This window comes from Hydra vulgaris, chromosome 13, assembly GCF_038396675.1.
Source record: "Hydra vulgaris chromosome 13, alternate assembly HydraT2T_AEP".
In the NCBI taxonomy this organism is placed as follows: domain Eukaryota; kingdom Metazoa; phylum Cnidaria; class Hydrozoa; order Anthoathecata; family Hydridae; genus Hydra; species Hydra vulgaris.
In genome coordinates, this window is record NC_088932.1 from 2,011,870 (window position 1) to 2,036,500 (window position 24,631).

Consider the following 24,631-nt stretch of genomic DNA (forward strand, 5'->3'; position numbering starts at 1 on the left):
TGGAATGAATGGATGGATAGCATTCGAGGCTGCTTTAACTTGAATGGATAATTGTAGAATTTAAACAGGGAGAACCAATCAACACTCCTCAAAAAGACAGTAGTGAACTGCAAGGTTCCACCATAGACATGCTTATATCTACAATTTATTCATATAAATATGTTTATTTTATTTTTCCTGCATGGATTAAAGAAAATAAAGTAGATTTAATTCCCTGGCCAGCTTAATTACCAGATTCAAATCCAATTAAATCTGTTTGAATTTGGATGGACAAAGAATTATTTTAGGTGCAAATAAGACCCATAAATAGCCTAAAGGAAAAACTAGATACCATTTAGAGAGGAGAATCAGCTAACAATCTTATATAAACCGATGCAAAAAAGATTTGCATTTGCATTTACAACTTTATGACCAAATTGATGGAGTGGGTCAAATGGAGTCACCATTTGCATTTGGATCTCATAAATCTTTTTATGGGTAACTTTGAAGAAGGTGATTAAAATGGTATAATGGAGTCAAACTAAACATTTATAAAAGATATGTTGACAACATTTGCAGCATTTCCTTTTGAAACTCATGAAGTTTCTTGATTAAACCAATACCAGGCAAAAATAGATTTTACAATTGAAAACAAAAGATCCTTTATATATACGGTTTGCATACTCATCATTCAATTAAGTCCTTTTACAGTTACTATTCCTCAGTGCTCGAAAAACTTCCCCTTGTTTTTTCCCCAAACATCAGTTCTTTGGAATTTGCTCCCTTTATCTTGTTTTTCTGATTAATATAATTTGCAATCTTTCAAGTCATCTGTTAATCATTATCTTGCTTTATAAATTTCATCTTTTCTCTTCTAGTAACTTCCAACTCTAATAGTGATCGCTTGCAGCACTGTTGGAAGTGAAGATGTTAAAAAAAAAAGGTCTCATTAAATGTTTATTTGATAGGGCTTTTCAAAATTACCAACACCAAATCTGGCTTATGTTCTAATACTTTTAACCTTTATAAAACATTAAAACATAACATGTACGCAATTTGGCTTCTTGATAAAATATACTCATCTTATATGATTAAATCTGTAACAAAATTTAAGATATTACTCATCTTGTATGATTAAACTTCCTGACAAATTTGGGATATTACTAAAAAAAATAAAACTCCATTATCAAAAGATACTGTCAACCAGTATCTATAAAAATTGTTTTTACATCACCTAAAACACCTCAATTATTCTCCAAAAAAGATCCCTTTCTTATTAAATTCAAACTTTTTGTAGTTTACAAATTTTTTTGTGCAGGATGTAACTCCTGGTACATTGACACAACATCTAGCCATTTTAAAACTATAGAAAGAATAAAAACTCCCATATATTTTAACACTTTCATTCCAATGAAACATGTTTTATTAAGTCCCTTTTAGTCACAGATGAAGTTGTATGTATATATATGTATATATATCTTTAAGAACATTGAGCAATTTGTAGAATACATTAACATAAAATATATATATATATATAATATATATATATATATATATGTATATATATATTTATATATATATAAATACATATATATACATATATAAATATATATATACATACATATATATATATATATATATATATATATATATATATATATATATATATATATATATATATATATATATATATATATGTATATGTATTTATACATATACATATACATAAATATATATATATATATATATATATATATATATATATATTTATATATGTATATATATATATATATATATACATATATATATATATATATATATATATATATATATATATATATATATATATGTATATATATATATATGTATATGTATTTTTTGTATATAATTTTTGTCATTACTTTTTTGTTGTTGTTACGTCTGATGATGGCTATTGCATTAAACTTTAAGCAATGTAATTGAAATATATATTAATAATTTTTAGTTTTCACAATATTATTTGCTCCCATATATTTTAACACTTTCATTCCAATGAAACATGTTTTATTAAGTCCCTTTTAGTCACAGATGAAGTTGTATGTATTTTTTGCAATATTATTTGCTAATATAATTTTATATATATATATATTGTGAAGACTATATAATTATTAATATATAGTTCAATTACATTACTTAAAGTTTCACGCAATAGCGATCATCAGATGTAACAACAACAAAAAAGTAACGAAAAAAATTATATACAAAAAATGCTATGGAATATATAATGTCCGCCTTGATGACATTAAAGTTTTTAATTAGAAATTTATTTTCATGGCGGCATTTTGACGCAAGCTCGGTTTGTTTGTTAAGAAAATTTAATGGTGATGTGATAATGTGGTATTTTTCTGTCAAGCATAAATTGCAAAATTTACCACCAGGTTTGAATGGCTCCGCTTGATCGAGAATATTCCATTTTAATATAGGTTTTAAAGCTTTATTTTTGCATTCCCACACAAACTTTGAAACTTCAGTGGAGTTAGCCTTACTTTCATAAACAAAGGAATTTTTATGTTTATACCATCTGTCTTTGAAGGTTTTTTCAGTAAGCCCAATGTAATAATATCCTTCATCTTCTTGGTGAGTTTTTACGTTACAAATATAAATAAGATTTTTTGTAAGGCATTTTCTGTTGAGTGGGCATAAGGTGGTTTGTGGACAATTGCATAATTGATTGGCATTTTCATGAGATTTAAATAATATCTTTTTATTATGAGAAGTAATAATACTCTTGATGTTTGGAAGGCAGCTATAACTAATTTTAAGGTTGTTTTGATTAAAAAGTTTGCAAAATTTGTGGCCTTTAGGGAAACATTTATCAATTCTACTCATTTAATTCTTCGAGATTTTGTATTATATTTCTGGATATTTGGAATGAAATTGATCTTATCTTTGAATCCACAAGAATTGAGAGTGTTATTATAAAATGACGCAGCTCTATCAAAAGCTTCTTTGCTTGAAGATATATTACTGATACGATTAGAGATCATTTTTGGTATCGATTTAATAATGCTTGGTTGATGATTGGAAATAATGGTAATGTATAAAGGATTATCTCCTGGTTTTCAATAAGGTTTAAAAGAGTTCTTAGAAAAGTTTAATGTGATATCTAGAAAATTTACGGTTTTTAAGTTTGGTCTGATAGTGATGTTTAGATTAAAATTGTCTTTAAAAATTTTTATTAGATTTTTCTTTATTTTTTCCGATTGAGGAACACTGATATTATAGAAGCAGCAAAGACCATCTCTACATAGACTGGTAGTATTAAGTCCACATTCTTTGGACACTCCATAGGCGGACACTCTATAGCATTTTTTGTATATAATTTTTGTCGTTACTTTTTTGTTGTTGTTACATCTGATGATCGCTATTGCGTGAAACTTTAAGTAATGTAATTGAAATATATATAAATAATGTTTTAGTTTTCACTATATTATTTGCTCTATAATCTTATATATATATATATATATATATATATTGTGAAAACTAAATAATTATTAATATATATTTCAATTACATTACTTGAAGTTTCACGCAATAGCGATCATTAGATGTAACAACAACAAAAAAGTAACAAAAAAAATTATATACAAAAAATGTTATGGAATGACCGCCTTGATGACATTAAAGTTTTTAATTAGAAATTTATTTTCATGGTGGCATTTTGACTCAAGCTTGGTTTGTTTGTTACTAATTATATAACACGGTGTATTAAGCACTCTTACTGGAAATATTAACACAATTCCTATATATATATATATATATATATATATATATATATATATATATATATATATATATATATATATATATATATATATATATATATATATATATATATATATATATATATATATATATATATATGTATATGTATATATATGTATATGTATACATATATAATATATATATATATATATATATATATATATATATATATATATATATATATATATATATGTATATATATATATATATATATGTGTATATATATATATACACATATATATATATAACCTTCCAACGATATATATATATATATATATATATATATATGTATACATATACATATATATACATATACATTAGGTATATGATAAATTTAAAATCAATTAGCCTAGGGTTCTAAATGATGAACTTTTGCCTATAATTCACAGAAATGACATTGATTTCACCATACCTTGAAAAAACTTCCCGCACCTAAGACAGTTTCATATTTAACCATACAACAAATAGCGGCCCAAAGGCTATTAATTATAATATGTCAGCTTTATATACAATACTCATGAGAAATATATGAGAATGATTACCTACACTGTCCTACAGCATTTGTAGTGATGTTAATAATCTTTCAGATTTGTGTATTAGTATTAATAAATTTACAGTTAAAATATTTGTTTGTTCTGCAAAAAGAACGAATGTCCTCCATCAACTTTACAGCTCTCGGCTACTATGTTGGATCGAGCCACATCAAGCACTGATGGTTCCTTCTTCAGTGGGTTGAGAAGCATTTCACAGCTTTGGAACACTTAAATTGGGATGTTGCTGACAGCTGGTCTTCATAAGCCGCCTCTGTATAGTGCTGGTTTGAAAACCAGGCCTGCGACCATGTAGTTGCAACGAAATCGCAAGTTATCCTCAGCTGTTCTCGCCAGTTTGGAAGAATGAAAAATGCAATAAGCACAAAAATGCCTCTTGAGTTCCACCTGGCACTGTGCAGTGATGGCAGCTTGTGCCATTTGATGCGAGGCCAATTTTCCTCTTTTTTGTAAAACTTGTATGCTTCACAAAGCTGAAAAAGAAATTTAAAGTCATCTCTCCAGCCAAGGTTCTCATACTCTGCTACCACTGCTGTGCCCTTGTAGGCTTTTTTAAATCATCATAATGCTCCATAATCTCATCAATAAATTTGTAGTTAATGTTAGGCAACTGTGACTGTATAGGAAAAAAGAAATCCAACACATGTCGTAAAACAAGATCAAGAATGTGGTGTTGGCAACCGATGTATTGAGGTTCATCGAATCCCTTGTCTCGAAATAATTTCTGAAGCTTGGCTACAACTCCATTCTTGCCACCAGTATTCACAGCTGTTGTGTCAGAGATGATCATCTGAATACTGTTCCATGCATTGTAATCATCAAGTAGGTCCTGTAGTGCTTTATTTATGTTTGCAGAGGATCCACTGTCACAAACCAAAATGCCAAATTTTAATGTTCTTTTGTCATTTTTCAAGCACACAACTTGGTACTCAGTCTTGTCAATTTTCTTACCATCAAAATGCAAAGAAAATTTCTCTTCAGAGATCAGTTCCATGAGGCGGCTCTTAACTTGTTCTGCATCTCTCATTGTTTGACGCCAGACTCCAGACTGTGATGGTGTTGGGACACAAACTCCATCCTCAGCCAGACTTTGAAGCACCCGTGACGTTTTTCTGGTTGACAAAGAGTGACTAGACACTAGTTTGCCAGCAGACTTAGTTGACTGGCGTGTTGCACACTTTCTGGGAGATTCTCCTGGAATTGCCTACGAGTTACCACTGCTGCTTTCTTCCTCAGAATCCTCACTATCGAAGGAAAGTGGTATGGAGATAACCGCTTGGTTTGTCGAGGGTTCTGATGTGCTTTTGGCCCTTTTTGATGGATGGATTGTTGACATAGGAGCCACTTTCATAGTTGTATATCCTACCCTGCCATCTGATTCAATTTGTACTTTGTACAGTTGTTTGTCCTCACTACAAAGCCAATTTCCATCTGGTTTTGTTATATTGAACAGATGAGCAAGATTTTCTTCCAATACTGCATTTGGTTTCTGTGTTTTATGTTCTTTCTGTGTTTCTCAAATGATGTGATAAGTTTGTCAACATTAGCAGACACTTGTTGTTTGGAAAGAACAGGAAAATTAAACTTCTGCCTAAGATTCATCAATTCCTCAGATATTTTTGTTAGTCGATCATGTCTTCTTTTCAATTCATCAAAGAGTCCCAAGAATCTTCCAACAATATCTCTGTTGGAAGGCATTTTACACAATTTGTCGCTCATATCATGTTTGACTTGTGGTATATTAGGATGGCGCTTCGAGCTTGATTTCAAATTTTGTGTCCACATTTCACCAGCTGCTTCTACTGCTGATTTTGACTTTTTACTTTTAAAGGACATATTTTCAAAAAGAAGAACTAAACAGCAGATCTTGCAAATTAATACTGCAAATAAACAAAAATTGTTTGAATAATATGAACAACTATACAATATACAATATTATACATTCACAGTTTTAAAAATCAAAGTCAAGCATAAGGAAGTAAGAACTGGGAACAAAATCAAGTGAAAAATCGAAAAAGTTAAAAGTGGTGAGGTGCTAGGTGCGGGAGGTTTATATATACATATAAATGTATGCAGGCTTCGGCAGGAGTAAATGAGTGCATGAGCTATAAATAGATCTAAACCCTTCTTTGCGGGCTATGCAGACCGCCTGTCTAGATTGTCTTGCACGGACTTTTTTGAAATTTCTGAAATTTTATTTTGTTGATTTTTCATGCCAGGTTTAGTAAAAATTGTAATAATAAATGTTTTTTTAGCGATTAAAAGACAGAAAAACAACTTGCAAAAAAAAAAAACCTAACGTTTTTTTTAAAGAAACTTTTTATTTAAAATTTTCATTTAATAATTTAGTAACTAATAATATAATAAATAAAAAACAATATTTAAATGTCAAAATATAATCAATCGTTCTAATAAAAAAAATAATATACATAATATAGTTGTTTTATAAAAATGAAGAGTCCTAATTATACTATTATAAAAGTTCATTTATTTCTCTTCTTTTTTGTGATTGAAAATGTCATCATTTATAAAAATTTCTACAATCGCTTTATTAACAAGATGGAAAGTGAAAAATCATTTAAAAAGACTTTGGTAATAAAACATCAAATAGTTAGATACTTGTAAAGATGAGATAATAATTTTTCCAAGTTCCGCTGCAGTTTTTATCTTTTGCTCAGAGTTATTAGTGTGGGCTCTATTTAGTGAGTTTTTGTTACTATTTTTTTAATTTTTGTTTTGTTTCTTGATTTTTTTTCAGACTTTATTCTTTTATTCTCCAGTTTTATCAGTTGTATAATTGGATTTTCGCTGAGTTTATTCCAGATATAGTCAAACCACTAATTTGCAAGCAACACAAAAAATGGCAAAAAAACAACCTTTGCAACGATCACGTTTCTTTATTCGAGGATCCTGACATTTGCCTAAAAGATTTCGCAATGAATGTAGCAATTTTGCAAGATCTGAGTATTAACATATTATCTTATTAAATTAATGGAATAAAATATAACATTTTTTATTGCACTTCTTTAGTTGATTCATTTTTCTTGTGATTTGTAAATTAAATTTTAAAAATTTAATCATGATATTTCTAAGTTATAAAGATATAGTAACAATTATATTGAAATCTTTTTTTAAATAAACTATAAACCAAAAATTTCTATTTTTTTGCAATTGTTTTTCAAATGTTTAATGACTAAACTATAACAAGATAAAGAACACAAACATTAAAAAAAAAAGTTAAAAAAGCGAACATTATATTATCATACTCTTTTTTGAACTTGTAATTGATTTTATATTTAGAAGAAAATAGATAACAATGATTAACAAATTATATTAATGTGATATGTAAGTTAAAAGTTGAGGTAATCTATAATATATAGATATCTTCAATTTCAAAATTGAACAAATTCTTCACTTTCACTGGATTCAGGTGTTTCCCATTCACTTTCACTGCTTAAATTATCATAATCAATGTCGCCTTTTTCGTCATTTACTATTGTAGCAGGTTGAATGATTGGATTGAAATTATCTGTTTGCCATTTTTGTAAAAATATATCAGTAGTCTGTTCAATTACATTTATTATCCTATTATTATCACTAAAATTTGGATCATTGGATTTTAATGGCCAAGATGGCGTTAAGTGTTTTGTGGTTGATTCTGAGTCTTTGGTCTGACATAAGCATTGTCAGAAGACTAAAGGTTTGTTCCACTGATGAGTTTGACTTAGATAAGCATATGATTAAACTTGCTATTTTCCATAATTTTGGGTACTCGGTCCATCAATTTTATAAAGTATGGCTCAATATATCACAAGCTGGTTTTTAAGGTAATTTAACTTTACAAAAATTTTGAATTGTTGTAAATAATTTGTAATTAAAAATCCTGCTTTATTCAAAACGTCCTAATAATGGGCATAAAGTAAGCTCACGAAGCAATTTTTTTTATACTGAATACAGACCTTACACCATAGCTTCACAGCAAATATTGTTCCATTTTCCGTATTGTTTCCTTTCCACAAACTTCATCTTTACCTTAACTCATATATGATGCTAGTGCAACTCTGTTAGTGGAAGATGCTATTTTCATTACTGAAACTTTACTTTTTAACTTGAAAATTTGAACAATTTGAAAACTTAAATAACTTGATAACCTGAGCTTGATAACTTTATATCAGACACTCAATTTATACTATAAAAATCTATTATCAGTCTGTTAATTATAAAAAAGATTTTCGATTTTTAATAGCGAGTTATATATTAGCATATTAAATAAACTGCCACCTTTTTCAAAAAAAACCAGGAAGTTAACGCAGAAATATACAGGGAAAAATACTTTAAACAATTTTAAAGTTTGACAAACTAGTTTATCAATCAATTATGAAAAATGTGCGATTATACAAAAAAGAAATTATCTTTATTATCTAACAGTTTTTATTGTATAGGTTTACAAATTTCCAAAGAATACTGAAAACCCAGACTATTATGTTGAACTCTTTTGCAATACATACATATTTTAACATACTAATTATTTATCTTTTAACATAACACAGAATAATAAAAAACAGTTACAGCTATTTGAAATAACTTGTTCAATTTTTATTTTTATTTTTACATCATAATATTCAAAAATTATTTTTTTTATAATTTTATTAGCATATTCTGAATGAAATAGTTTCGTTTTTTTACTAGTAAAACAAACAGTTTTACAAAATTACATTATTTGAGAAGTTTTTAAAAGAATAACTAAATAAAAATATAAAAATATTTAACTTTTTTTTGGCCAAAAATTCATATTTTGTACAGGCTTTATTTTGCCCATGTAAACTGATTTGCATGGGTGTGGAGGTGGGCTCGGGACACAGCCTGCCATTTCTTCTGAAGCCTGTATATGTATATATATCTTTAAGATCATTGAGCACAGATTAATGTATACATATATATCTATTGATATATATGTATACATTAGGGTGTTTTTTTTTTTTTTTTGAATTTGATATTGCACACCCTCTTATTTGGTGAGGTTCAAGAAAAAAAGTTCACAGATAATTTTTTTTTGCAAACTGATGATGGGAAGTGGTCCCCCACACCTGCTTTATAACCCCTTCAGAATCTCGTTTTTGTCTAAAATGACATATTTCTAAAATGTATTAAAATCAGTTAGTGTCAGTGTTACACGCATCAGTTTTACTTATTAGGGTAATAAAAATTATAAAATCGTATATAGCAATGACCTATTCCCAAACTCCACCCTAGAAATGATATGTCCCAGACCTGTTTTTTTAAGCCCTTTTGATACCCGTTTTTGTCCAAAATAATATATTTCAGAAATCTATTAAAATCAGCTTGTGCCACTGTTACATGCATCAATTTTAGTTATTAAGGTGATAACAATAAAACAAATAGCAGTGACCTATTCCCACACCGCACCCTCAGGGCGCCAGGACTCGGACCTGTTTCTTAAGCCCAATTGAGACTTGTTTTTTTCGAAAATGAAAAATTTCTGAAATGTATTAAAACAAACTATTGCCAGTGTTAGGTACACCAGTTTTAACTTTTAAGGGTGACAACAAGTGTATGAATGTATATAGTGGGGGTAACTTGGGGCAAGGGGAAGGTGCTAAAGATACAAAAAGCTGTTATAAGTTCTTAAAAAATGTCCTTTTTTAACATTTCTTCAGTTTTTTTAATTGTGAGTACCAGTGGACCATGTGCCCCAAATGGTATCCCTCTACCAGCCATTTCTACCTCAGCCATAATTGAAATTTATAAATTTAAAAATAACAAAAAATATTGTGAATGAAACTTTTAAAAGAATTAAAATTTTTCTTATGCCTTTGAGAAAACATATTACAAATAACAAACTTTAAAATTATTTGGATGAAATAACATACATAATTTAATCAAACCTTGACATATAACTAAACTAAAATATAACAGAAAAACAATAGCCATATATTAATATTATTATTACAATGTATTTAACTATATATTTAGTTCATATTGTATATATATATATATATATATATATATATATATATATATATATATATATATATATATATATATATATATATATATATATATATATATATATATATATATATATATATATATATACAGTCTTGGCCATAAGTTTGGAACCGATGAATTTTTTTCTCATAGGAACGTTTCTATGACGCGTACGGCATTTAACTGCTGCAGCATCGTGTTTATGCAGCATCAGTTGCATAGTTAAATGCCTTCGCGACTTCTTAATCGTTGCAAAACGTGAACCGTGTAACTTTACACCGCAGCAGAGCATCGTGAACAATATGACCCTCATTAAGCTGCATTATACACTGTTCAATGCCTAAACTATCGTTCCCTTGAACTAATGTTTACCTGAACTAATATTCGGTTGAACTAATGTTGAAATATACTTACTTATATTAACAAACTATACATTATATTTTAATCAATTAATTAGCTGATTTACATATATATTAACTGCATATCAGTGCGAAAGGTAAGGCTTAACTTCTTATAAGTATAAAATTAATTAATTTATCCTTTTATTGTTATATAAGAAGTAAAAATATGCAAATAAATCGCTTTATTTGTATAAATGTTTGCAAATTATCATTCAATAATATATACTATTCATAAAAATAGATCTATTAATTTATAATTATTTATATTATTAGCAGTAAGTATTCTACATTAACATGTACAGTGCGTAAAATGACTAGAAGTATTGAATTGTCGAAGGAGAAAGGGGCACAGATGATGATCCTACACCAGCAGAATTATTCTCACAGTAAAATAGCTGGTATACTGCACATATCTAAGTCTGCTGTCACCAAAGGCATTGCAAGAGCAAAGCAGTTGGGCACTCTGGAATCCAGAAAGAGGTCTGGACGACCTCGCATAACTTCTGCCACAACGGATCGGGTGATACATCGGCTTGCTGCTGCAAATCCAACATGGTCATCTCTCCAGATAGCAGTAAATTCATCACTTCCTGCCAGTACAAGAACAATCAGAAGACGCCTTTTGAAGGAATTCAAGCTGCCATCATGTCGTCCAGCAAAGAAAGCCATGTTAAGTAAAAAGAATATCCGTGACTGCTTGACATTCTGTCGCAAGTACAAAGACTGGACTGCACAAGACTGGAAAAAAACTATGTTTTCAGATGAGTCAACTTTTTCTCAGTTTGCCTCATATATCAGACATGTCAGGAGACCTGCAAAACAAAGATACAACATCAGGTATGTTGTTCCCACTGTGAAGCAGGCGCTACCGTTATGGTGTGGGCAAGTTTCTCGGCATCAGGTCGAGGTGGCATATGGTTCATGCCAAAGAATACAACCATCAATGCTCAAGTTTACCTTGGGATATTAAAGGAAAAGTTGAACACTCACATGAACATTCTGAAATGTAAGGTATTTCAGCATGATGGTGCACCCTGCCACAGAGCAGCAGTTGTAACCAACTGGCTAAGACAGAAACATATCGAAGTCTTGGGTCCATGGCCTGGCTCAAGTCCTGACCTAAACCCAATAGAAAACATGTGGACAATGATTAAGCAGAAGGTTGCTGCCACAAATCCAACGTCAGAGAAGTCTCTGATTGATGCCATCAAGCGTGTATGGACAACTGCCATAACCCCAGAATACTGCGCGAAATTGTCCGATTCAATGCCAGCGAGAATAGCAGCAGTACTGGGTGCCAAAGGACATTATTCAAAATACTGATAACATTTTTTACATGACAGAATATTTACTTGTATATAATATTTAAAATAAAAATGATTTCAAAAGTTTTTGTTGATATTTTGGGTATAAAAAGTGTAATTATATCAAAAAACCTAATCGGTTCCAAACTTATGGCCAAGACTCTATATATATATATATATATATATATATATATATATATATATATGCATATTTGAATAGATTAAATTGTTGCTTTTTGGAATGATTATGGCATAACTGTTTCTTTGTAGCTTCAGTTGAAAAATATTTTCTATGATACTCAACTACTTGGTAGAGATCCTGACGTTGATTGTCATTTTTTGTCAAAACATCATTAAAGTCAGTGGCTTACTTAACTAGTCTTTTATTATTTCTATCACCTGGTAATGTTTCTTTTTGTAAGACATTTACAATATCCATTTTCTCTTCAACAGAAACTTTATCACTGAATAATGGGAGAGCAGACAGACCTTCACTTAAATACCATAACTGAAGTTTAATTTTATTTTTTGCAACATTTGCAACTTTGCTGTCAACTTGACAATAGTTCTCAATTACATTTAAAAGAAGGAGATCATTTATTGGTGCTTCTGTTGTGAGAGGTGCTGAAAACCAGAAACATGCATATATTGTGGTTATAAAGAGACATATTCTTCTTAAAATCCCAATTTCTTTCTCTTTGATATTTAACTGATGACGAAAAACAAAAATTTTTAAACAGTATATACCTTTAGCCATCCATCTTTCAGGATGGTAAGCCCCAGGAATGCGAATAGTTGTTGTATCATTATTTTCTCCCAAAAGGAGAAGAGCTAGACTTCCAAATTCTTTATAATCATTGCATTTCCTTTAAGTATTTTTTCAAATTTTTCACCACATTGGATTTTCGAGATGCTAGCCACTCTTTTCCAAACTTTGTAAGGCATTCAGCTCCGCTTTTATCACTTTCAAGTGGTTCAAACTTTGATTTTTCTATTAGCTCCCACTGGGACTTCACTCTACCATAGTGGGGGCTCTAAGCATAAATATTTAGCAAAATAGTTCAAGATGTGATACCAGCATGAAACTTGGCGAAACTGTTGTTAATAACTATACAAATTGATTTAGAAAAGGACCCCAATTGTAAATGTCTTAGATTTTGAGTTATAGAGATTTTTTTTTTTTAGAAATGGACTTAAAAAACTTCATTTAATAATGTAAAATCGACGTGAAATAAAGACAGAAATTATGCACGTGGTCATACTGTAAAAGTTTTATAACAAACAGACTTTACTAATTTGTTTAGGTTAGTGCAAACAGTAAATGTAAACAAAAAATGTTTTTTTTAAGTTGTTTTTTGTTCATAAGTAAATGTATCTTTCAAAATAAGTAACTTTCATGACCATAAACCTTATGCATTAGGTTTTTTGGTATTTCCGTAGCAATTATAGTTTACCAAAGAGAGTGATATGTTTGTTTTTAAAATTTTAAACTATTTACTAGGATTTATTGACTACAATAAGTCTATATAAAGCTTGCTACTTTTAGATGTCTTTTACTGTTATTTTACTATATTTATTCAAAATAAGTGAGACCTATAAAAAATCAATATAACAGACTTAACCCTTAAAATTTAATAATAAATGTCTCAGAAGAGTTTTAAATTTGTAAATGCTGCAACTGGTTATGAATTACCAACAACAACAAATAATGCCATTGAGTGGGATAAATGCTTCATATGTCAAGAGCTATCATCAAATAGTTGTTATCATCAAATAGTTGACTTTGTTAATCCTTCTAAATCCAAATAACTAACAAGAGACACTCGATATAAGACATTACTTAGTAATCTAGAAAAGTTCAAAGAAATGGGTTTGATTTTATAGCAATATATTTATTTTAAAGCAATATATTTATTTTATATTTATATATTTATTTTAGTAATACATCTTTTTGACATTTGTTCTTGAGAGAGGATAGGTTAGTAAAATAGTGCAATATATATATCAGTGCTATGAAGATGAATCAACTATTCCTGTGTTTCAACTTTCAGGACTATACCAACTTTTTTGCAATCGTTTAAAGAGCTATAATATAAATTCAAAATGTGAAAACAAAACAAGACTAAAGGAAAAATTTTAAACCTAGTGCCAGAATTAGGAGAATTTAAAAAAGGTAGAGAAGTTTTGCTGACATTTAAGGCAAACCTGGGAACTGCTATTTCTGATGCTTGTTATTTAACGAACGAGGAAGAGGGTTTATGTTTGGTAAAAGCAGCAACTATTTTGCAAAACCAAATTTTTAAAGTTCTAAATACTGATAATGTTCCAATATTTTTGAATGGTTTAGATAGTGAACTAATCCCAAACACATTACAAAGCTTTGTTAGAATGGTGTTATATGGAAAAGAGGTAAAAGATGTTAAGATTAATTCAGCACATAGTAAAGTTGCATCTACTATTTCTTAACTCATATTTTACAATTGTTTAAAAAACAAAGTTCCAACCAAACAAGAAGGAAAATATAAACGTCATAAAGAAGATAGAATTCCACCTTTTCCATTATATATTTGTTTAAATATACATTCCAAAATGAGAAAGAAAGGCATTGTTAACAATTTAGCAAAGTTTTAAGTTAGTGTACCTCAAACAAGAGTTGATGCCATTAAAACCGCACTTACCAATCAACTATGTAAACTCTACAATGATAATTACATTGTGTGTCCTCCTTCACTTATCGAAAATGTTCTTATAACTGCAGCAATCAATAACATTGATCACAACCTATCTTCTAGTACAGCTATCAAATCTTTTCATTGAACATCAGTATCCATATTTCAACATGATGAACTAGAATTAGTTGTAAAGAAGTTTGATTATGATTTTTCGGGAAAAGTTACTAAAAATATTTTGGAGTATTACACTACAATAGAGCCTACTAAAGACCAATCTGTAAAATATCAATTACAAACAATCAACTTCAACCAGTTCAAAAACTTTGACGCTTTAAGTGAATCAAGAGAATGGTTAACAGCTGTATTTAAAGTTTTACAGAAAAAATCAGAAGGGGAAGAAACAGCGAAAATATCTTCGGCAGCTTTTCATTCAAAGACAGTAAAAGATAACCAGAAAATAAAACATAATTCTGTTTTATTTTCTGATTTTCTAGAAAGATTTGGAGAAGAAAAAGATGACGATGAGAAAAATCATCACGAAGATACACTTGCCTTTGAAAAAAATTATACTGAACATGTATTAGAGTTTATTGAAGTTATAAAAGATTTCGGAAATCCCTTTTTAGTAGAAGAAGACATTGTCATAAATTTATCAACAAAGATATTACTTTATGCAGAAGCTAGAGCATCCATAAGAAAAGCTAAGCAAATGGGTATTGAGTCATCCAGATGTTATATTCAGAATCGTTTAACAATTGGAAGGGATTCAATATATAAGACAATCCCCAAAAATAACTTATGCTTGTTTAGAGAAAAAAAAAATCTTGCTACTCAAAAAGGAAAGTTAAAAACAGTAATGCTCAAAGAAAAATGTAAAATGTTTGCATCACTTTATGTTGCATCTCAACATAGAGATGGAAATTTATATGATTTTTTTGACATGAAAATCATGCTTATCCACCAGTAATATCTGAATACGGTAAACTCTGGAAAAATTAAAAAATCGGATTATCTTAAATGCCTTGAAGAATATTCGGCACCTTCTTTGACTACTCCTGAAGGTATCAATTCAAAAGCCTTAGATGGAGGAGCAATATATTTCATCCGGTAAATTCGAAGACATTCAAGGAGTATTTAGAAATTGAATTTCGAGACAAAATAATCAATATCTCATCAGCAAAACATAAAGAAATACAAAGGATTTAATTGTGTTTGACCGTTATTTTGAATGTAGTTTAAAAACCCAGACCAGGGATAGTCGTGGTAATGGAGTTAGAGTGTGTGTTTCTGTTTCAACTCCTATTTGGAAAAATTGGTCACAGTTTTTACGATTGGATGAAATTAAAAATGAGTTGCAACAAACTTTGTACAAGTACCGACATTTGACCTACTTTTAGTAACAACGTTTGATGAAACTGTTTTATCTAATTCCAAATCTTTTAACAAAAAATCTATTTCACCTTGTAACTAGGAGGTAGCTGAAACTCGGATTTTGCTACACGTTAAAAATGCTGTTGACAGTGGGCACCAAGTTGTTTATATTCAGACAGTTGACATAAATATTGTTGCAATCTCAATCTCCGTTTTTAAACAATTAACGGGTATCAAGCAACTTTGGATAGAGTTTGGAGTTAGAAAACTGAAACGTTGGCTTCTCGTACATTATTATGCTCAAAAGTTAGGTGAAAAGCCTAAGCTGTTTCATTGTGGTTTAAATTCACTGGCTGTGATATCGTGTCTTCCTTTGCCGGGCGGGGTAAAAAACTAGCTTGGAACCTCTGAAACAATGGAGATGAAGAAATTATAAGAACATTTTGCAGGTGACTTATGTTTATTTAGTTATAAAAAGGCAATAATTTTAGATTTGCAAGCTGATTAAATTTTAAAAATGTGTTTTGTAGACTACTCTTTATTTTATTATTTAGCTTGTCATCTCCAAATACTAGAGTTATTTCAACTGATGTATTTCTGCAGTTTGAGCACTACGTTATTTTATTTTATGATAAGATCAGTTCCACTAATGACCTCGCCATATGCCGAAGAATGTTTTTCACTAAAAAGTCACGGCAGAGCGAGGGGTTACCACCAACAAAAGATGCACTTTTTCAGTATATGAAAAGAGCTGTGTTTCAAGGAAGGTTTTTTTTTAGTAGTTGAATGGACTTAAAAAATAAATTCCAATTCAAAACTTTTATGTTTAAATATTTATTTAGTATAATATGGGGACAATCCTTGGTACCACAACAGATTTTACCGGACGTAAAATGGTAAATGGGGTTGGAAGAAAATAAATAACGCAATGACATCTTTATGGATGACTCTACCCGAGGCATCAAAATCATGCGTTAAGTTGATAAAATGTAGAAGCAAAAAAAGTTGCGGAACACAACACAAATGCAAATGCAAACGTTCAGGATTAAGCTGCACAGAGTTATGCGAGTGTTCTGGTCAGTGTTTAAAAGAATTAGAGTTAACCTCAAAAAACTAGTGTTGTTCAAATCCAATAAGCATTCATCCATAGAATAAATTTGTTATCCACCCTTTTAATTTCGCTTTATATCTTTAGCCTCATTCTTCTATATAATATGATATATTTGTTTACTTGAAGTTAATTCTTCTTTAAATTCTTTAAATAAATAATAAAAGATTATATATTTTTTTATAATCAATTCGGGGGTCCTCCTAGGATCAAAGAAATGTCCTTAGAACGGTATCTCTTTTTTTTTTTTTGAATCCTTTTAATTCTTAAACAAATGCCAAAAAGTTTTAACCGTGTATCACAATTTGAACTATTTAAACTTATTGCCCCCGCTATATAAAATAAAGAGGTTTTGACTTGGGAGTCGCCCCAGGTCCAAACAAATATTTTTAAAACAGTCTTTTTTTTTTTTTGAATTTTTTAAATCATAGAGAATTTCCTGAAAGTTTTAAACCGGTATAACAATTTGAACTATTTGAACTTATTGGCCCTCACTATATAAAATAAAGAGGTTCGAACTTTAGGGTCGCCCAGGACCAAAAAAATATTTTTAGAACAAGGTCTCTTTTTTTTTGAGTTCTTTTTGTTTTTAGACAATTTCCTGAAATTTTCAAGCTGGTATCACAATTTGAATTATTTATGCTTAATGCCCCCTCTTTATAAAATGAAATTCTTTAAGCCCATTTCACTGAAAATAGAAGACTCAATAACTCAAAACCTAAAACATTGACAAGTGGGGTCCTTTTCTATATCAATTTGTATAGTTGTTAACAACAATTTTGCCAAGTTTTATGCTGGTATCACAATTTGAACTATTTTTATGCTTAGAGCCCCCACTACCAAAAAGTTTAATGTTTGGTCTTTTTGAAACAAAAAACGCATCAAACACTGCATTTGCACAGATTTCAAGAATATTATGTCGACAGGCTAAAAACAAAACTCTTCGATTCATTGACTTCTGTATGACCGTTATTGCCTCATTATGACTTCTTGTATTACTTGCAGTTGGTTCAAAGCAAAGACCTGCAAGATGCTCCTCAACGCCAGGCCATTCATGAATGAACTCAACTACCTTTTGTCCCATTAGAGCCCCAGTACCAGCAGTTATCTCAGGAATCCCTAATAATTTCTCAATATCCAAGCCAGATACAACAATTGGCAGACATTCACATCTGGTTCTAACAACATTCTACAATATTTTACCATTAAAATGAGCAACTAGTGGAACCAAGGGTTGAAAATTTTTTCTTACTGCTATTGCAAGAGATTCACAGGATGTAGTTTGAGCTTCCATTAGAGTGGAATGTGAAAAGTTAGTTTATTTACATCAATACCGATTGCAGCTAGGTGTGCCAACCATTATTGCTTGTTGTGGTGTTATTTTTGTTGGTCTAATGCTGCATGAAATAGTTGATTGTCAAGAATACAACATTTGGATATTGTAATCGAGAGATGATTAGTGCCCATTGTAGAATGTTTTGAATTATTTGGACAATTAAAAGCTTTTTGTGTTTGAATTGACATATCGCAGTCAGAATTTTCATCCAATGAGCAATCTGAATTGCAATCCATTAATGTATCTGTAGATATAATTTTACTTTCTTTATGTTGTTCGAAGCGCCTTTTTTTTTCAAGCTTGCGTTTTCTGTAATTTACGACTGCTTTCTTATACATTAAGTCTTCTGATGTCATTAACATCTTTTGGGGACCTCTCTGGTCTATCAGAAATTGTTTATCTTCATTTATCTTGATGAGACAATCTCATTCACCATGGGCAATATCAAAAAGTGTATTCATCTTGGCAGTGAATTTTTCTTGATAGCTATGTTGAGTAGTGATTTTCTACTTTTGTGCTTAGACACTTGGTCATGTTGCTTGTGAATACTTTTTAGTTTTGCAACTACATGAGGCTTTGCTTTAGTTGGAATATTAGTTTTAAACCAGAAAATCATAACTTCATCTGCAACTGTGTTGCAGTATATTGAAAGAGTTGACTTTTTGATTATCATTTCATAAAAAACTCTACATAGGGCAACACCACTTGTTGGCGACTGACTCAACCCATCTATTGTTGAGATAATATATCCAACTAGTTAAACATTTGTAGTTGAGCGTGTTGCTTTCTCTGAAGCAGCCATCTTCTTAAGTAATATTTTTATACTTTTTTACTATAATAGAAAGAATATAATAGAAATTTAATAAATACAATTATATGATATACCCCTCCCCCTATTTTCCCTACATTTTTCAAAAATAAAATCAAAATATGCATTTAGAAGCAATTTTTGGTAAATAATGTTGTGGGGGTAAATCTAAATTTGGTTATACTTTCCAGTCTTCTGTGAACTATCTATGTTGTAACATTCTAATACTTTATACTATTTTTTATTAGATCAATTTATAGCACAATATTTTGTATGAAATAAAAATAGAATTACAAGATTAAGGTATTAGACAAATTTTGATCAATTTAGGGTTCTGAAATAGGATTTGGGGGACCACTTCCCATTTTTAGTTTGTAAAAAAATTTTAACTATATACTTTTTATATCAGACCTCACCAAATATGAGGTTGTGCGATTTAAAATTAAAAAAAAAATTTTTTCCATATAAAAAAAACCACCCTAGTATATGATATATGTATATATATATATATATACATATATGCATATATATACATATATATGCATATATATATATATATTTATATATATATATATATATATATATATATATATATATATATATATATATATATATATATATATATATATATATATATATATATATATATATATATTAAATAGTTATGGTCCAACTATTTGGAATTGATTTAGCTGGCCATTTTTTGCGAAATCAACAGCTTTTTTTTGATTTTAGACTCATTCTTAGATTTTTCTAATCTAAGTAGTCAAGAGAGAGCTGTCAAAAGGACATTTTTTAAAATTTTAAAATTTTAGCATTTAACATTATCTCTGAAGCAATACCCATTTTCTTTCTATAAATAATTTTAAGGGAAAAACGAAGTAATATCAGAAAATCACCAATGAAAATACAGGCAGCCATCTCAAGGTTGTCTATATTTAGCTATGCCATAAAATTTAGCCTAACATCTCCATTAAAATTTTGATATTAAAGGAAACCTGAATATGTAAGAAACAACTAGCCTGAATAATGATAAAAGCATTAATAATGGTGTCGGATTACAATAGTAATATTACAATTATATTAACAATTATAATAACAATTTTTTTATCATTATTTTTATCTTGAGTTCAGTTATCACATTACATGGTGGTACATGATGCAGAAAAATGACTAGATTTTTAGATTCTAGACCACAAAATAGATAAGAAACAATATCAAATGTTTGCATGGAAATATTTTTGCTGACTCATTTAATAAGATTATGATTATTACTCATTTAATGAAGTATTAAGACTCATGATCATGGTAACTCATGGTAAATTGATAATGGTAACTCATGGTAATGGAAAAACCAGACTCATAGCAATGGTAAAATATTATATTATTTATCACACATATATATTATTTTATTATAAGGTAAAAAACAGTAAAAACAGTAAAACACTCATGATATCGTAGACAAAATAAAATAGTTGGCCAGAATAAAATATTAAGATAGTACAATATTGTTTATGATCAAGTTATTTGTATTAGTTTATTGCTTGTGGGTACTATATTCAAGCTTGTGGGTAGGGGTAACCCTGATTTAAACTTAAGGGTAGATTATATTGGTAATAGATAACTTAAGTTAAGAAATAATAAGAATCGGTTTCAACAATCATAGATGTCAAAAGAAAAACAAATTAAAAATATTCAAACCTATGATTAAATGTATAAAATGAACTGTTTATGAAACTTTTTTTGTCCCCCAAATTTGATATTTCATCGCCAAAATCTAACTCAAGCTCCCAAGACAAAGTTGATGCATCAATTTTGAAAACTGAAGAACTAAAGCAGTAAACATCAAGATTCTGAAGAATGAAAACAATATCAAACATTGTATTTTTATATACATTTTCAGGAACAATAAAATAACTTTTGATTTGAGAAAATATCTTGCATTGAACTAAAACAAGAAATTATTTAAATTAATTATAAATTTTTTTAAAATAAAAAAATATACAACCTGAAACATTTAAATTAAAATAAAAAAATGATGTCACAAACTTAACTATGTGTATTCTGTTTTATAAATTGTTTCATTAGCTAATAAAATCTTTCGTACATAAAAAATAATAACAAATATATTTATAAAACTTATGTGTAATATCAAACTTAATAAATTTTCTAAATAAAATCAAACTTATTGTATAATTAAAAAACTTACCTGGACAAGTTACATTTAGGTAACAACTTGCTATTTCACTGCTGTTTCCAATACATGAATTGACTGCACCAGGACATACTCTTGTTCTATTCATAGTTCCATTACCACAAGATACACCGCAACTAGACCAAGCACTCCAACTTCCCCAACTTGACTGAAGCCCTTGTAAAAAATGTAAAAAAGAAATATGCAAACAAAAAAAATTTAGTATAATAATTATAAAACATGTCTTCATACAACATAGTAGGGCTTTGCTTTCTAAAAAATAACTCTGCTTTCATTTAAAATAAATTATGGTTAATTTTCATTAATAGTAAGTGCTGATTATTAGAAATCAAATGACACTGTTATCTTACATAGCATCAGAGCAAATTTTAACATCAAGCATGAGTTTAAAAAGCCAAGTTTTTTATTGTATACTTAAAAAACTTACCTGGACAAGTTACATTTAGGTAACAACTTGCTATTTCACTGCTGTTTCCAACACATGAATTGACTGCACCAGGACATACTCTTGTTCTATTCATAGTTCCATTACCACAAGATGCATCACAATTAGACCATACAATCCAGTTTCCCCAACTAGACTCAAATCCTAGTAAAAATGAAAAAAGGAAAATTAAAATTTTTTTTTTGCCAGACTAACATTGAATTGTCTTTAAACAATATGAGTTTTGGAATCTTTTTAAAAAGTTTATTGATTATGATTGTATTAGTTACAGTTGATTTATGGTTATGATCATAATTATTTACAATTCACAATTTATAACTTATGAGACATTCAAAATTAGAAATATGTAACAAACAAAATAATGTGTATTCTATATTAATTGTATATATTAATAAATGATAACTTTATTTAACTTTATTGAACCTTAGATAAATTTCAAACTTCAACTAAGTTTTTAGATTATTTCAACAAGTTGGATTATCGTAGCAACTTGCTATTCTGTTATTTTACATAGCATTTAGAGCATATTTTAACATCAAGAATAAGTTTAAAAAAACAAGTTTTTTATTATATTCTTAAACAACTTACCTGGACAAGTTATATTTAGATACTTGTCCAGGTAACTTGCTATTTCACTGCTGTTTCCAATACATGAATTGACTTCACCAAAACATACTCGTGTTCTATTCATAGTTCCATTACCACAAGATATACCACAAATAGACCAGGCACTTCAACTATCCCAACTTGACTGAAGCCCTTGTAAAAATCCAAAAATTAAAAAAAATTAAAAAAAAATATTTAGAGTATTTATCATAAAACATGTCCTCTTACAAAATACATTCAAGGTCATATTAGGTTGTCCTGCTACTTTTAACATGTAAACCAGTACAACCTGCTTCGTAACCTGCTGCCTTGTAAAAGATACGCTTTTTTAGACAAAGGCTAGAAGAAACCAACTCTGATTTAACACACAACCTGTCTTAAGGCTCTTGGTTGAGTAAAGGCTAGAGACTCCAGCTTCAACTTTTAGGCTGATATGATGTTTTTATAATGCAAGCCTTCCTGGGAAAGGCATGTGGTTGCACGTTTTGATTGTCCACATTTAAAGTAATTCTTTTAGACACACTAACCCTGGCAACAAAAAAAAGTGTATTCATGTCAATCTTTCATCAATAATTCTTCTGTCATCAATAATTCATGGCAAAAAGCTAAACTTATCTACTTAGAAAATTAAAACAATACTAAAAAAAGGAAATTGTAAGGAAATATCAAGTTTTAATTAAATAAACTAGAAAAAATAAAAAAAAAAGTTAAAAAAATACTTAAAAAAAAAAAAGTTAAAAAAATACTTCATAAAACTTTTATACAACTTTTTCATTTCTTTTTAGGGTGGTTATTTTTAGCTACAGAATTTGATACAAGTCGAGGAAAAAAACATTTTATAACAACAGATTTATAGTTTTATAACAACAATTAAATGTTTTTATATGCAACTTATTCACAATTTTTACATAACTAATTTGCTATTTACTTTAGAACTATGAGAAACTTTGTAAAAAAAATTTTCTTACGTTTATTCCTTTTCATGTCTTTTATTTTTCTAAAATTTTTTTGCTATATTAAATGTTTTTTCTCAATACTTATGTAATAGGAAAATCAGAAAGTAAATTTCTATTTATCTGTAAAATATATTATTTGATTAATAAATTTTGCAATGATAGAAAAAAAAAAAAAAAAGAGCAGCATGGTTTCTTTTTTAAATGTATTTACAATACTTGAAGCCTGCCTGAAATTGTGTCCTTTATATTGCAAAATTTTCAACATTAAGACAAATTACTAAAAAAATTGAACATAATGATGGCTCTGTTTGAATAAGTGTACTTAAAAACTTAAAAAAACTTTCAAATAAGCTCCCATAAATTTCGTTAAAAAAGTTCAGTAATATAACAATGGAGATTTTGGAGTCTCAATAAAAAAAGTTAATCAGGAAATAAACTGTCAGGTTTAAATGCACAATTTGGAGAATTCAACAAAAGTGCATTTCTTTAAAGCTAAATTTTATAGTTCTGAGGCTGACTGGTTCTCAGGATTCCTAAACTCTGTGGTAGCTCTCAGAGAGACTGACTCCATCAAAAGCTGTAAAGTATCAGAGTAATAATAGTCATGTTACACATGGATGGTTTCCTATTCGTACTTTTAGTGTGCATTGTCAAGGCCATATTTGGAGCCCTTTGTAACATTTTAGGATTTATTAATAGTAATGAGGCAAATTACTGGACTGTTAGATAGTTTACTGAGTATTATCCGAGCTTTGAGTCAGGTTCTTTAATCAACTTAAAAAATGACACATCAAAAACAATAAAACACAAAAAAACAATTATCATCACCAGGTACTTTAAATCAATTATTCACTAATATTTGTGGTCTTTCAAGTAACTGCTCTTCTGTTGAGTCTTATCTCTTGCAAAGTTCACTAGACCTACTTGCGCTTTTTGAGACTAATTTGAGTTCAGCAGTCTCATCGTGTGCTCTTAGTACTGATAGTACTCTAGTACTTAGTACTCTAGTAGCTATCTTCCTTTAATTCATAAAAACTCCAATAGCAACATGCTTGGACTGGGTATT

The 24,631-nt window shown here is 29.1% G+C and overlaps 1 protein-coding gene across 2 annotated transcripts in view; it reads right to left on the reverse strand.

Annotated features, from left to right (window-relative positions):
• The window catches only part of LOC100197148 (polycystin-1-like protein 2), a 212,699-nt gene that overhangs the window by 133,970 nt on the left and 54,098 nt on the right, over positions 1–24,631 (reverse strand). For both annotated transcript variants that reach the window (XM_065816396.1, XM_065816397.1), the window contains exons 14-16: positions 21,986–22,147; positions 21,553–21,714; positions 21,045–21,291 (exon numbers count right to left, since the gene is read on the reverse strand). In XM_065816396.1, coding sequence (XP_065672468.1) covers positions 21,045–21,291; positions 21,553–21,714; positions 21,986–22,147 — 571 coding nt within the window. The remainder of the gene's footprint in view (positions 1–21,044; positions 21,292–21,552; positions 21,715–21,985; positions 22,148–24,631) is intronic.